Here is a 15,616-nt window from a genome sequence, read left to right on the forward strand (position 1 = left end):
TAAATGTTGTTAATCTCAATACAATATATTTAAAGATCACTGGGACGATACATAACGTTTGTAAAGCAACAACAACATAAGCAGATTTAAATTATAATAAATGCTGTACTGAGCGTCCTGACGCGGAAATACACGGAACAGGATTTTACTTCCGGCGTCGCTGTGACGTAATGACGTTAGGGCGGAGCGCCCTTTGGACCCGGAAGTTAGCTTAACTTGACAGGTTCTAGCTGTTGATGCGGGAGAGAGTTTCGGGTGTAAACAGATTTATTTATGTATTTTTTAAACTAGACGAAGAGAAGAAGAATAAAGTGAAAATACAGAGTGTAATACACTCCTGACAACTCTGTGCTGACTTCGCGACTGAGTTATGCTAGCAAGACTTAGCTAAAAAAAATATCAATAATAATAAATAATAAGGTAAAAGTAGAGCGATGTCTCCGGGCGATGATCCTCACCTCCTCCTGGGGAGAATCCGCTTCCTGAACCGGTGTATTGAGTGTTTCAGGAGAAGTGAGCCTTTACCGGAGAGTCTGTGCTTCGTGCCGAAAGAGGTGTGTTATAAAATCTGTAGAGACTCTTCATCCAACTCGGCTTCCTCCTCTTCCTCAGCCTCCACCTCAGCCGCTGGAACAGGGGGAAATGTTTCCATCCCCGCGTGGGAGACTCCACACCAGGCTCCGAACAAGAAATCCTGCAAGTTTACCATCGAGCCGAAGAAAGGGACATGTATCAGGACCTCAGGGGAGGAATACTACAACAGCCATGGCCTGTGGGTCAAAATAACCAAGGTACATCTAACATCTAACCACAACACGCTGAGAATTCATTAAAGAACAGGCTTCACTCCATTTGCACCCTGATTTACCCGGTTATTAACGGGATTCAAAGCTAACACCGCTCACATTTGGATACATACTGTAATATAGGACTCTGTACTTCCGGGTTCGTGACGTCACTGCGCATCCTGCCCTGTACCTGAGTGATAATCAATCAATCAATCAATCAATCAATCAAAGTAAAGAATAAAACCCGACTGTTACTGTGACCACAACAGCGACGTTTTATTCCTCTTATTCCACAGCAAAGTGCTGAAGTCTTTTATTTTTCCCCAGTTTATGGTTAGTTCCTGTTCTCACTGACACTATAGCAGCTGTAAACCGTCGTTCCCTCACCAGCGTGTTACCGAGAATCCACAAAGCAGCGTAAACTCCTCTACAGTTACAGCTGTTACAAAGCACTGACACTGGAGACTCCTTCCATAAATGTTGCCTAAACATCTCTTTACTTTAAGAAAACTTCACCGCATCAACGATGTTTCAAATCGGTTTATTATCAGTGGAGCGTGTGCTGTACACGTCCCTGTGAATGAGCCGTTACTATAGAAACCATAGCGTGTTAGAACACATTTCATTGTGTTGATGTGCCCTAACACACACGTTAAGCTCAAAACAAATCAGGCTTTGATCAGTCCTGACATTTTACCCAGTTAATGCATAGTTTAGTGTTTTTGTGTGTAGGGATAATGATGATAATAGAAGTAATCATTCACGTACAGTGAAATTCCTGAAGACGTTTTCCCGTATACAGCGTGCCACGATATTCAGGTGGCGTTTCAACAACAGAACAGTGAAGACGTATAGTGAGTTAAATTTATTGTTTTATTTAACATTTTAGATGATTCTGAGTCAGTTCTTGAGTGCACGTGAGTGCTGAGGGTAATGACAGGGTTTATAAAAGTGTATGGTGATGTGAAATGATTTTAATGTCAGTGTTCTGTTGTCCTGTGATAAGGCTGTACAGGTGAACTAAAACCACAGTGAAGGGATTTAGACTGTGGCTCAGTGTGCCACGCCCGACTCTCTTCATTTGACTGTGTTTCAGCTCCAGCTCTCAAACAAACGACCGTTAAAGCAGAACCAGTCTCCAGTGGGCTTTATTTTCCTGTGTGTGTCTCACAGTGTCTGAGAACTGCATCATGATTGTACTTTAATAACAAATAAAGAATAATATGCTGCATTTTGAGCTCATTGACAGTGTGTGTGTGTGTGTGTGTGTGTGTGTGTGTGTGTGTGTGTGTGTGTGTGTGTGTGTTTAGGAGCAGATGGAACAGTACCGCACCGGTGTGGATTTGGAAGAGGGCTGGATTTTGGCGTGTAAACACTCGGAAGGAGGAACCCGACTGGTTCCCGTGGAGCATCCCGACTCCGTCAGCAGGCAGCAGCAGCTGTTCGGCTTCGACCACAAACCCTGTAACAGGTGTGTGTGTGTATGTATGTATGTATGTGTGTGTGTGTGTGTGTGTGTGTGTGTGTGTGTGTGTGTGTGTTTAGGATTACTGATGTGTATCGTGTTGTTAGGTGGGAGGAGGTGGTGGATGCAGAAAACTGTTTCCACCTCGGAGCGCGACCCAAAATCGCAGAGAGAGACGCCGCTGCAGTGCAGAAACTCAGGTGAGTTCAGACCAGGTGATCAAGGTGATCTAGTATACCTGTTTGTGCAGGTGTTAATGTGTGTGTTAATTTGTGTTTGTGTATATGTGTGTGTTAATGTGTGTGTGTGTGTTAATGTGTGTGTTAATTTGTGTTTGCGAGTGTTTGTGTATATGTGTGTGTTAATGTGTGTGTGTGTATACTGTGAGTTAATGTGTGTGTGTGTGTGCGTGTGTGTGTGTGTGTGTGTGTACAGGTACAGTCCTCCCACCTGGACGTTCGAGTGTGATGAGGATCTGGTGCATTATTTTTATGATCACGTTGGGAAAGAGGATGAGAACCTGGGCAGTGTGAAGCAGTGTGTGAACAACATCGACGTCTCCTCCTGCTCGGTACACACACACACACCAGGGTCAGGAATCAGCCTTACTATCGAGGGGCGAAGTTTGCCCTCTGGAGTTCATTTTCAGGGGCATTTATTATCCTTATGAGATCATATTCTTCACACAGCTTCACACACTTATCTCAAACTTCTCTATAACGACCACACATCTGTCTTAGATAAATGTTCTTAAAATGTGAGGTCACCGTCCCCGAGACAGAGCTGTGGACGCTCAGATACGAGCCCGTGACCTACAGGCCTACACGAGATCGTCAGCTGGCCGTTAGAGACTTTGCTGGCCGTTAGAGTCTCGCTGCCGAGCCGGGGCAGCTGCATACGTTATTCTAGGTTACGCTACGTTGTGTTCGGTTACGAGTGTGTGTGTGTGGGTGTGTGTAGAAAGTGTGAGAGTTTTAGTGCGTGTGTTTTTGTGAAGAAGGACCCGAGTGGAGGCACTGCGTGTCTGACTGACGGAGACACGGAGACGTACTGGGAGAGTGACGGCATGCAGGGACAGCACTGGATACGCTTACACATGAAGAGAGGGACCGTGGTCAGGTACACACACACACACACACACACACACACACACACACACACACAAAGTTAAACAATCTAATGCAGCGTTCAACTCGAGCATGTCACTAACCCCGTGTCAATGCTAACTAACCCCGTGTCAATGCTAACTAACCCCTACAGTATGGACATTATTATTAGCAGCGCTTACAGCACCACCTCATTCCCTGTGTTTGGGGGTGAACCGCTCTTTCAGCCTTTCTGACCTTGTTGTTATTTTCAGCAAGCTGATGTTGAGAGTGGATTCGACGGATGACACGTACATGCCCAAACGCGTGACCGTGTACGGAGGAGAAGGAGACAATCTGAAGAAATACAGCGACGTCGCCATCGAAGAGTGAGTTCCTCTCAGAATCAGCTCACGTTTCTAATAAGATTAAAGCCCAAAGAAACAAATAAAGCCACGGCATTACGGCACAAAGTCTGTGTGTTATAATTATTATAATAATAATCCGAAGAAGAAGACGTTGAGGAGGAGTTTACACTTCTTTGCTTTTTTTTGTGTTATTAACTTCGAGAGAGAAAAAAGAGAGGCTGTGACCACAGGAGCTAACTCCACAACATTAAATGTAACTATAAATGGATAAAAACTATGGCGAGTCTTTCTTTCATAAGTTTAAACAGGAATGTTATTGTATTTTAGGAATAAAACACTCGGGGGAGGTGCTGTTATGGGAAAATAATCAACTTCAGAGTCAGTATCTTCTGTTCATCACACCACTACGATACTGATTATATTCCTGTACCAGCGTGACACGCGCAGTGTTCATTACCTTCTCAAACAGCTGGGAACTGTACAGAGGAAATAAAGGTGTGGTGTCTCCGCCCCGGTGCTAGCGAGGTCGTGTGTGTGACCACCATCAGGTTTGTTTGTATATAAATGACGCCTGAGGGACGCGTCGGCGTGTGCCGTGTCCCGACGAGCCGAGGTGTTTATTTTTAAAGCAGGTTTATTTACAGGGAAAACTCCGGCTCAGGAGCTGCGACCAGGAACAAACAACTCCAAAACATCTGGATAATAATTCTGCTGCTCATCTGCATTAACGTTAAACTCCACTCAGCCTTTTTTTTTCACTTCGCATCACTTCCTGTGGCTGTAAATGACCGACTCATTCAGAGTGAACGATTTAAAGAAGCTTAGTGGCGTCGATGTGTAGAAACGAGACTCGGCTATAGAAACGGGTCTTGAGTAAATAAAAGACATTAAGAGAATTCAAAGTAAAGTAAACCTGCAGCTTTCAGCCATGGAGAGAATATCAGTGTTCATGTTTTTAGCTGGCATGTCATTTTATCAACCAATAAATCAATAAAACCATCAATAATCCTGATTATTCTTTATTCAGAGATGCTCATGTGCACGTCTGAGACAATAACAATAACCACTAGATGGTGTCTGAGCTGAACCGTCCCTGTCCAGCAGGTTTCCATGACGATCGTTAAACCTTTGAGGTTTTCCTTTCCTTTTTTAAAAATTTTGTGGGGTGCAATTTCACATTAAAGGGGTAAAAATAATACAGAAATACCTGCTGTATGTAACAGGGGTGTGTAGACTTTTATAATGAGTGTATCTGTAAGTGTGAGTTAGTCTCGTACGCGGATTTACTGTAGGAATGACTCAAATCTAGATGGTATCTTTTCATCGTGTGTGTGTGTGTGTGTGTGTGTGTGTGTGTGTGTGTGTGTGTGTGTGTGTGTGTGTGTGTGTGTTTACAGTAGTCTGATCGGTGAGGTGTGTGTGTTAGAGGACATGAGCACACACTTACCCATCATCGAGATCCGGATTGAGGAGTGTAGAGGTGAGTGACACAATAACACACACACAACATTTCACACAGCTCTGATGCAGTGGTGTTGTTATTGTTATTATTATTGTTGTTGTTATTATTGTAAATGCGATGGTGAGAGGTATGAGCTCACAGCGGTGTGTGTTGTGTCTCAGACGGTGGGATTGATGTGAGGATCCGAGGGCTGAAGATTAAATCCTCCTGTGAGAGAGATCTGGGTCTGAACGCTGACCTGTTCAAATCCCCCAACCTAGTGCGCTACCCACGACTGGAGGGCACTCCGCCTGACATCCTGTACCGCCGCACGCTCGTCATCCTGAGGTAGCACACACACACACACACACACATCCATTACATCCATTAAAACTCATAAACAAACGCACAAATAAATATTTATCAGTAAAGAGACTCGATAGAGCCTATGCATGCGTGCATACTTGTGTGCACGTGTGTGAGTGTGTGCGTGAGTGTGTGTGCACACGTGAGTGTGCTTGTGCGTGCGTGTGAACGTGCTTGTGTGTGTGTGTGTGTGTGTGTGTGTGTGTGTGTGTGTGTGTGTGTAAGTTCAGTTGAAGGTTATTTGTTTGTCATGTGGTGATTTGTGTGATGTTTCTGGACGTGTGTAGGTTTATCACTGTCCTGGACAGTCTGCTGCCTCACCTGGTACCTGCGTGGGACTACAGCCTCGGCACCTTTAGCCAGATTAAAGTGAGAGCCACATCCACTGTCAGTCACAATAATTATAATAATAATAATAATAATAATCCAGCTTTATTGTCACGCTTGAGTGGTACTTTTGCACAGCTCTACACTTGTTGGTATTTTCAGTGAGCTGTACTATACATAACTAAGTGCTGAGTTCGGTTAGCTACTGTCTAATTTGCATATCATGTATATTCATGGTTAGCTCTTGGCATATTTAATGAGATGTACGGTGGCAGGGTGGTGCGATGAAGCGGAGCGTAAACTCCTTAAACTTCTCCGTAAACTTCTGTCCTGAAGAAAAAACTACCAGCTTTACTGTTACAAAGCACTGACACTGGAGACTCCTTCCCTACATGTTACATAAACAATGATATCAACATTTTCTTCATTGATTTATTATCAGTGGAGCGTCCGCTGTGCACGTCTCTGTGAATGAGCCGTTACTATAGAAACCATAACGTATTAGAGCGAGCGCATGCATTATATATAAACCTGCACTAAATTAATCAAAACCTTCTGACCAATCAAAATCCAGAACTCAGCAGCATACTGTTTGTTTATATATATATATATATATATATATATATATATATATATATATATATATATATATATATATATATATATATATATATATATATAAAAAGACGATTTATTATCCTACATAGCTTATTTTACACACTTAAGGAAATTCGAGGCATTAATTCACCATCAGTAATAATAATTTTAAGTGATGCAGAAAGTAATATTAATATTCTTGATCTTTATTATTAATTCTACTTCCTGTAGAATATAAAGCAGTTCCTGTTGCTGTCGAAGCGTCGCTCAGCTCTCATTATTCAGTGTCTGAAGGACTCTGAGTCGAGTAAACCCAGCTTCATGCCCCGCCTCTACATCAACCGCCGCCAAGCCATGGAGCACCGCGACAACCCCAGCCTCGACCCCAGCTGCAAACACACCGTCTTTAGTCAGGTACCACACACACACACACACACACACACACACACACACACACGATCCATATAAATCCTAATTTCTTTCTATTTCTGATTTAAGATTTTTAATATGACTCTGAATCTGATTCTTAATTTGAAACTGACTCTCTCTAACTTGATTCATGAATTTGATTCAGAATCAAAATTTTATTCTTAATTTGATTCACTTTCTGATTATGAATCACATTCTTAACGAAGTCATAATTTCAATCTGATTTGAGTCTCTCTGGTTCTATTTCTGTTTTTGATTCTCAGTCTTATTTTCATTCGAGCATGAATTTGATTCAGAATCAGATTTTGAGTCTTAATGGGATTCTGAATCGGTCTCGTGTTTGATTCATTGATGTCACATTAAGCACTGATATATTAACTTGCTAAGAGTTTGTGTTGTGTTGCGTGTGTCAGGTGTATGAGGGTTTGAAGCCATCGGATAAATATGAGAAAACTCTGGATTACAGGTATGATGTGAAATTATTTTACATTGTGTGACAGAATACACTCGGGTCTAATCCTCACTGCTCTCAGTGTTGGTGTTTAATAACACACTCGCCTGTGGTGTAAAACCGTGTGATGTAGATTATTATGAACTTATCGTGTAGATGGCCTGTGCGTCATGATCAGTGGTGGGAATGTAAATTCATCGCCGAGGGCATCATCGATCAAGGTAACGTCACACCACAGCTGATCAAACTCATTATCACAGAGATATCTAACCTAATGTAGCCGGACTCCTTACTGTACTGCTAACGCAATACGTGTTGCAGATACACACGGATATACCATGTGTGTGTGTGTGTGTGTGTGTGTGTGTGTGTGTGTGTGTGTGTGTGTGTAGGTGGTGGTTTCCGGGACAGTCTGGCCGACATGTCTGAGGAGCTCTGTCCCAGTTCATCTGAGTGTTTAATTCCACTGCCGTTCTTCACCAGAACCTCGAACCAGGTATTCATTACGTTTACACCGCACCGCTGTTAAATCCTGGACTCTGATTGGTCGTCAGGTGGTGATGAGTTCTCTATAACAGCGGCCCTGACAGTAGCGCAGGTTTATATTAATGCTCTAATGCGTTATGGTTTCTATAGTAACGGCTCGTTCACAGGGACGTGTACAGCGCACGCTCCACTGATAATAGACTGATTATAAACGTGTAATTGTCGATGTGGTGAAGTTTTCTGTAATGAGAAATGTGTTTGTGTGACATTCATGGAAGGAGTCTCCAGTGTCAGGTAAAGCTGTAACATCTTCAGAACGGAGGAATTTACGCTTCTTTGTGGATTCTCAGTAATGTTTTGTCTTATTAATGTGAAGAGAGAGAATAGAGAGAGGGAATAGAGAGAGAATAGAGAGAGAGAATAGAGAGAGGGAATTGAGAGAGAATAGAGAGAGGGAATTGAGAGGGAATAGAGAGAGGGAATAGAGAGAGAATAGAGAGAGGGAATAAAGAGAGAATAGAGAGAGGGAATAAAGAGAGAATAGAGAGAGGGAATAAAGAGAGGGAATAGAGAGAGAATAGAGAGAGGGATGGTGAGGGAACGAGTGTTTATAGCTGCTATAATGTGAGTGAGAACAGGAACTCACTGAAGTTCCACATTATGAAATGTAACTATAACGAGATAAAAGTATACCATGCAGTGTAAGTGTTGATAAATGGCTGCTGTAAAAGAGGAAATGTTGTGGGGTAAAGTTACGTTACTGCTCCTGTATCTTATTAATGCTGATGATGATTATTACTCCATATATATAATGTGTGTGTGTGTGTGTGTGTGTGTGTGTGTATGTGTGTGTATGTGTGTGTGTGTGTGCGTGTGTGTGTGCGTTAGGGCGCGGGAGAGGCGAGAGATTTTTATGTGCCGAATCCGTCGTGTAGAGATTTCCAGAAGTTTGAGTGGATTGGGCAGCTGATGGGGGCGGCACTTCGGGGGAAAGACTTCCTGGTGAGCGAGACGTTATTTTCACGTGGGAATAATAAACTTATCTCTCATCAGTGTTCAGAGTTTTCTGATCTTATAATAAAACAAAACCTCGTCTCTCTGAGGATTCAGCTTCATCACATGCCTTCAGCTTTAATACAGAGATAATAAATAAAGTGTGTGTGTGTGTGTGTGTGTGTTCAGGTGCTGGCGCTGCCCGGTCTGGTGTGGAAGCAGCTCATCGGAGAAAGCATCAGCTGGAGTGAGGATTTTCCTGCAGTCGACTCCGTACTGGTCAGAAACACTGCAGCGTTATACACTTACACACCCACATCAACACCGCGATCATCACCCGCTTCATCCCAATACACCACTTACACACCCACATCATTAACACCGCGATCATCACTCACCCGCTTCATCCCAATACACCACTTACACACCCACATCAACACCGCGATCATCACTCGCTTCATCCCAATACACCACTTACACACCCACATCATCAACACCGCGATCATCACCCGCTTCATCCCAATACACCACTTACACACCCACATCATCAACACCGCGATCATCACCCGCTTCATCCCAATACACCACTTACACACCCACATCATTAACACCGCGATCATCACCCGCTTCATCCCAATACACCACTTACACACCCACATCAACACCGCGATCATCACCCGCTTCATCCCAATACACCACTTACACACCCACATCATCAACACCGCGATCATCACTCGCTTCATCCCAATACACCACTTACACACCCACATCATCAACACCGCGATCATCACCCGCTTCATCCCAATACAGCACTTACACACCCACATCAACACCGCGATCATCACCCGCTTCATCCCAATACAGCACTTACACACCCACATCATTAACACCGTGATCATTACTCACCCGCTTCATCCCAATACACCACTTACACACCCACATCAACACCGCGATCATCACCCGCTTCATCCCAATACACCACTTACACACCCACATCAACACCGCGATCATCACCCGCTTCATCCCAATACACCACTTACACACCCACATCATTAACACCGTGATCATTACTCACCCGCTTCATCCCAATACACCACTTACACACCCACATCATTAACACCGCGATCATCACCCGCTTCATCCCAATACACCACTTACACACCCACATCATTAACACCGCGATCATCACCCGCTTCATCCTAATACACCACTTACACACCCACATCATCAACACCGCGATCATCACCCGCTTCATCCCAATACACCACTTACACACCCACATCAACACCGCGATCATCACCCGCTTCATCCCAATACACCACTTACACACCCACATCATCAACACCGCGATCATCACCCGCTTCATCCCAATACACCACTTACACACCCACATCATTAACACCGCGATCATCACCCGCTTCATCCCAATACACCACTTACACACCCACATCAACACCGCGATCATCACCCGCTTCATCCCAATACACCACTTACACACCCACATCAACACCGCGATCATCACCCGCTTCATCCCAATACACCACTTACACACCCACATCAACACCGCGATCATCACCCGCTTCATCCCAATACACCACTTACACACCCACATCATCAACACCGCGATCATCACCCGCTTCATCCCAATACACCACTTACACACCCACATCAACACCGCGATCATCACCCGCTTCATCCCAACTCACTTCATGTCTGTTAGTGTGTTACACGTCCTTTCCAAATTACACTCCAGCAACGGAACATTTTCACTCTGACACACACAAAGCCATCAGATCTTTATCTGTTGTTCACGTAAAGAAAGAGGAGGAGAGAACTTCTTCATCCTGTGTACATGAGCCCTCAGAAGCCTCTGATTGGTTAGGGTTGTATTGACACGTGAGACAGGAAAGGCGTTGCTCTCAGTCAGACTGTGTGTGTGTGTGTGTGTGTGTGTGTGTGTGTGTGTGTGTGTGTGTGTGTAGGTGAAGCTGTTAGATGCCATGGAGCACATGGACAAAGCCACGTTTGAGTTTAAGTTTGGTCAGGAGTTGGTGTACAGCACGCCGCTGAGCGACGGCCGCCTCGTGGAGCTCATTCCTGGAGGAAGCTCAGTAGTCGTCCACTATGAAGAGCGCATGGAGTTCATCCGTCTGGTGCAGAAAGCCCGGCTGGAGGAGAGCCGCGAACAGGTACAACACACATCTGATCTCACCTGTTAACTGCTGTACACGTCTAAATACAGACAGGACGGGCAGCTGTTCACACCTATACACAATCAGGAGCCACCTGGCCATACACACCACGAACATACCACCCTACAGCAGGGCATACACACCTGTACACACACCAGAACACCCAAAAGAAACCTGGGCACACCGGAATACAGGTGGGCGTGTCTGTGTACACACCTAGGGGAACCTGTGTACATCAGAGTGCAGCCTGCTATTCCTATATTCACACCTGGAAACACCTGGACACTTACTGCGCATACCTGAAGAAACACGTGAAGGGCAGGCATGAATATGTTAGCACATCTGGACTGTACACCTGGACTGTACATATTTATTAATTATCATGTTTTGGAAGTGAAAATGATGTTTTATGATTTCTTGTTTATGTATCGTATTACGTTATAAATATTAATATTAATAATAATAATAATATCATTGCAGATAGCTGCCTTGCAGGCAGGTCTAATGAAGGTGGTTCCTCAGGCTGTATTGGATCTTCTGACATGGCAGGAAGTGGAGAAGAAAGTGTGTGGAGATCCAGAAATCACTGTGGAGGCTCTCAAACGCCTGAGTGAGTCACAGATTTACAAAAAATAAATATATATATAATTTAAAAAATCACTGCTTCAATTATTCAAAATATAATATCTTATTATAAAGATTTTTTAAAAATCAGTGAGCTGTTTTTATTTCTCACTGTCACGGTGTTTGGAATAATGTCGTGTTCGCTCTCTCTCAGCTCGTTATGAGGATTTGGAACAGAATGATGTCAGAGTGCTGCACCTGTGGGAGGCGCTGACCAACTTCACCAACGGTCAGTAAATGACTCGCTCCTCAACCAAGTACACACCCTGCATGACCCTCACTCTCACTGTGCTGTCAGACACCGAGCATCAGCACTGCTGCAACAACAGTAACCTCAGGTTAAACCTTACAGGAGCGTTAGAACAAGCGTCGGACGAGGGTCGGACGAGGGTTAGACGAGGGTCGGACGAGGGTCGGACGAGGGTTAGACGAGGGTCGGACGAGGGTCGGACGAGGGTTAGACGAGGGTCGGACGAGGGTTAGACGAGGGTTAGCTAGGAGCTAGGTGAGTGTTAGAGCAATGTTAGATGAGGGTTAGATGAACATTAGAGCATTAGACGAATGTTAGATGTGCGTTACAGAAAGGTTTTCATCAGATGTCTAACACAGAGCACTGTAGACTTTAAGAGCAGTGATTACTGATCCCGTAAAAGCGTAACTTGTGGATCATGTTTATTTGTCAGAGGATCGCAGCAGATTCCTGAGATTTGTGACGGGCCGAAGTCGTCTTCCTGCACCCATCTACGTCTTCCCTGATAAACAAGGGTAAAACAGCAGTGTGTGTGAGTGTGTGTGAGTGTGTGTGAGTGTGTGTGAGTGTGTGTGAGTGTGTGTGAGTGTGTGTGAGTGTGTGTGAGTGTGTGTGAGTGTGTATGAGTGTGTGTGTGTGAGTGTGTGTGTGAGTGTGTGTGAGTGTGTATGAGTGTGTATGAGTGTGTATGAGTGTGTATGAGTGTGTGTGAGTGTGTGTGAGTGTGTGTGAGTGTGTGTGTGTGAGTGTGTGTGAGTGTGTGTGTGTGAGTGTGTGTGTGTGAGTGTGTGTGAGTGTGTGTGAGTGTGAGTGTGAGTGTGTGTGTGAGTGTGTGTGTGAGTGTGTGTGTGTGTGTGTGTGTGTGTGTGTGTGTGTGTGTGTGTGTGTGTGTGTGTGTGTGTGTGTGAGTGTGTGTGAGTGTGTGTGAGTGTGTGTGAGTGTGTGTGAGTGTGAGTGTGTGTGTGAGTGTGTGTGTGAGTGTGTGTGAGAGTGTGTGTGAGAGTGTGTGTGAGAGTGTGTGTGAGAGTGTGTGTGAGAGTGTGTGTGAGAGTGTGTGTGAGAGTGTGTGTGAGAGTGTGTGTGAGAGTGTGTGAGTGCGCGTGTGAGTGCGCGTGTGAGTGCGCGTGTGAGTGCGCGTGTGAGTGCGCGTGTGAGTGCGCGTGTGAGTGCGCGTGTGAGTGCGCGTGTGAGTGCGCGTGTGAGTGCGCGTGTGAGAGCGCGTGTGAGAGCGCGTGTGAGAGCGCGTGTGAGAGCGCGTGTGAGAGCGCGTGTGAGAGCGCGTGTGAGACTTTGTGTCCTTTTCTGCAGGTCTGAAAGCGCAGACGCTCTGCCGCAGTCCTCGACTTGTTCCAGCACGCTGTATTTACCCAAATACACAAGGTGACGTTTCTACCTGTATCTCTATCATGCGCTTTACTGCCCCATTTATGCTTTAGATCTAATTCAAAGGTTTGTGAGTTATTTCCTTAAACATTGTGGTGTGTGTGTGTGTGTGTGTGTGTGTGTGTGTGTGTGTGTGTGTGTGTTTTGCGCAGTGCTAAGGTATGTGAGGAGAAACTTCGCTACGCTGCATATAACTGTGTGGCCATCGACACAGACATGAGTCCATGGGAAGAGTGAAAGATACACACCACATTTTTACATTTCTGCATCAGATCTCCACAATCACATCTGTACACATCTGTACACACCTGTCCGATCACAATATAAACAGCTGTACAAAATAAACACATTAAAAATGTTCTGCGGTTTAATCTGCAGTGACGCACGACCTCCAGTGTCCTGTTTCTTTCCTTTCAAATGTGCTTTTTCATTCTGAGTAAATCCATCAATAATGTCTGAATAGAAGTGCAGTGTGTGTGCGTGTGTGTGTGTGTGTGTGAGAGAGAGAGAGAGAGAGAGAGAGATAGATGGGCTACATGCTAGGCTAAAGGCTAAGCCTAAGAGAACAATACTTCCGAGCCTTCTCAGTTTTAGACCAAAGTCTGATCTCTACAAAAAAAACTGGGGGAACTCCATCTCGGGCTATCCATACGGAGAGAAACGAGAATGATGTGTTTTAATTTTACTGAAACGTCTCAGCTCTTCAAATGGGAGAAGTCTTCAGTGATGGCCTGGTCTGTTGGAGCTTTTTTGAATGTACAGACTGCGCTCTCACATCGACCTTGAGGTGAATGCCTCAGCCGTTACTGGCTTCATTAGCGAAGGTGTTAACGGTGTCATGACTGAATTTAAGGATAAGGACTTGACCCAACCAGAAACCATGCATGAACAGTGAAGATGCCTGAGATACAGCAGTTAAAAGTGGGAATAGAGATCATTCAGAAGTCTGCCAAGAACATCACTTCATCTCTCCTGGTCCACGCGACACGTGGAAAAGGCCTACAAACACTCGCAGGTTATAAAAGCAAAGCAGCTGCTGGAAGTGCGCACACAGGAGCACAGTGACGAGCGCACTGCTCAGCTGTGTCACAGCCTGGTCACTCAGAGCATCAGAATAGTTCTGTCTACCATAAAAGTCATATAGTCAGGTCCATAAATATTTGGACACTGACAGAGTTCTTGTTGTTTTAGCTTTCTGCTGCAGTTTCCTGGAGATGAAATGTGCCCCTCCTTTTTTTTCAAGGGACCAAAAGTATGGGACAAACTAATCATCATTAATGACATTGTCATCGTTAGTACTTGTTTGCAAATCCTATATTTACACCACAGTATAACCACATGATGTTTGGAATCCATACATCTCCAGAGGCCAGGGTTCTGCAGCTGTCTTCACTTCCTGCTTGTTCTTGTGGGGTTTTAGCTTCAGTTTTCACTTCACCTGTGGAGCTCCTTCAGTTCTCTCAGACCAGGGAACCAGGACAAGCATGACGTAGCTGGACCATGTGAGATCACGGTCATGGAGTTATGAGAACGCTCCAGTTTTAGAAGTTTAGAAGAAAAACACCCTGGAAGCCCGAACAAATGGGAATAGAACAAAAGTTGGACTCAAAAATTGCAGAATGTAATGCAGCTATACAGTAAGGGTGCACAGGGTTCAGGGGCGTGGCCAACAGCCACCTCAGCTCAGCTGGTTAGCACTGATGGAGGATGGAGGTGTTGGCATGAAGGTTTTAGATCTGTTTGAGGAGATTACAGATGAGGAGGTGAGAGAGCACAAGGACTAATATTACACTGAACTGGTCGTACGGTCAGAGCGGTGAATTGTGGGTAATGTGGTAAACGCGAGTGGAAACAGACCGACATCAAATGTTTAATAAATAAACGTAAATGTTTTATTTCATTGTCAAATAAATGTTGGACGTCACTAAATGTCACACAGTCGTTATAATAAATATTAAATCCGCAGGTTCCTGCATGAAATCCTGAAAAACAGCACAAACGCAGATTTCTGAGCTTTTGAAGTGTCGTTAATTCTTAAAAACAAAAACTCCCAGAATGTGACTGTACGTGTGTGTGTGTGTGTGTGTGTGTGTGTGTGTGTGTGTGTGTGTGTGTGAGACTGTGACTGTGCGTGTGTGTGTGTGTGTGTGTGTGTGTGTGTGTCTGTGTATGAGACTGTGTGTGTGTGTGTGTGTGTGTGTGTGTGTGTGTGTGTCTGTGTATGAGACTGTGTGTGTGTGTGTGTGTGTGTGTGTGTGTCTGTGTATGAGACTGTGTGTGTGTGTGTGTGTGTGTGTGTGTATGAGACTGTGTGTGTGTGTGTGTGTGTGTCTGTGTATGAGACTGTGTGTGTCTGTGTGTCTGTGTGTGT

The 15,616-nt window shown here is 44.7% G+C and overlaps 1 protein-coding gene across 2 annotated transcripts; it reads left to right on the forward strand.

The window, feature by feature from the left end:
* The first annotated feature begins 185 nt into the window (after positions 1-185).
* Positions 186-13,634, forward strand: hectd3 (HECT domain containing 3). 2 transcript variants are annotated; one of them, XM_053687406.1, is made up of 21 exons: positions 186-791; positions 2,099-2,259; positions 2,361-2,453; positions 2,689-2,824; positions 3,251-3,372; positions 3,614-3,727; positions 5,104-5,186; positions 5,330-5,495; positions 5,801-5,882; positions 6,669-6,851; positions 7,280-7,332; positions 7,474-7,538; positions 7,710-7,813; positions 8,692-8,805; positions 8,986-9,075; positions 10,779-10,985; positions 11,469-11,598; positions 11,767-11,841; positions 12,296-12,377; positions 13,171-13,242; positions 13,398-13,634. In XM_053687406.1, the coding sequence occupies exons 1-21, from the start codon at positions 435-437 to the stop codon at positions 13,480-13,482; spliced, it is 2,574 nt and encodes an 857-aa protein (XP_053543381.1). In that variant the 5' UTR covers positions 186-434; the 3' UTR covers positions 13,483-13,634. The 2 variants fall into 2 exon arrangements, with proteins under 2 accessions (XP_053543381.1, XP_053543382.1); XM_053687407.1 differs by having other exon boundaries at positions 3,254-3,372.
* Positions 13,635-15,616: the final 1,982 nt, after the last annotated feature.

Source organism: Ictalurus punctatus, chromosome 17 (genome assembly GCF_001660625.3).
Source record: "Ictalurus punctatus breed USDA103 chromosome 17, Coco_2.0, whole genome shotgun sequence".
In the NCBI taxonomy this organism is placed as follows: domain Eukaryota; kingdom Metazoa; phylum Chordata; class Actinopteri; order Siluriformes; family Ictaluridae; genus Ictalurus; species Ictalurus punctatus.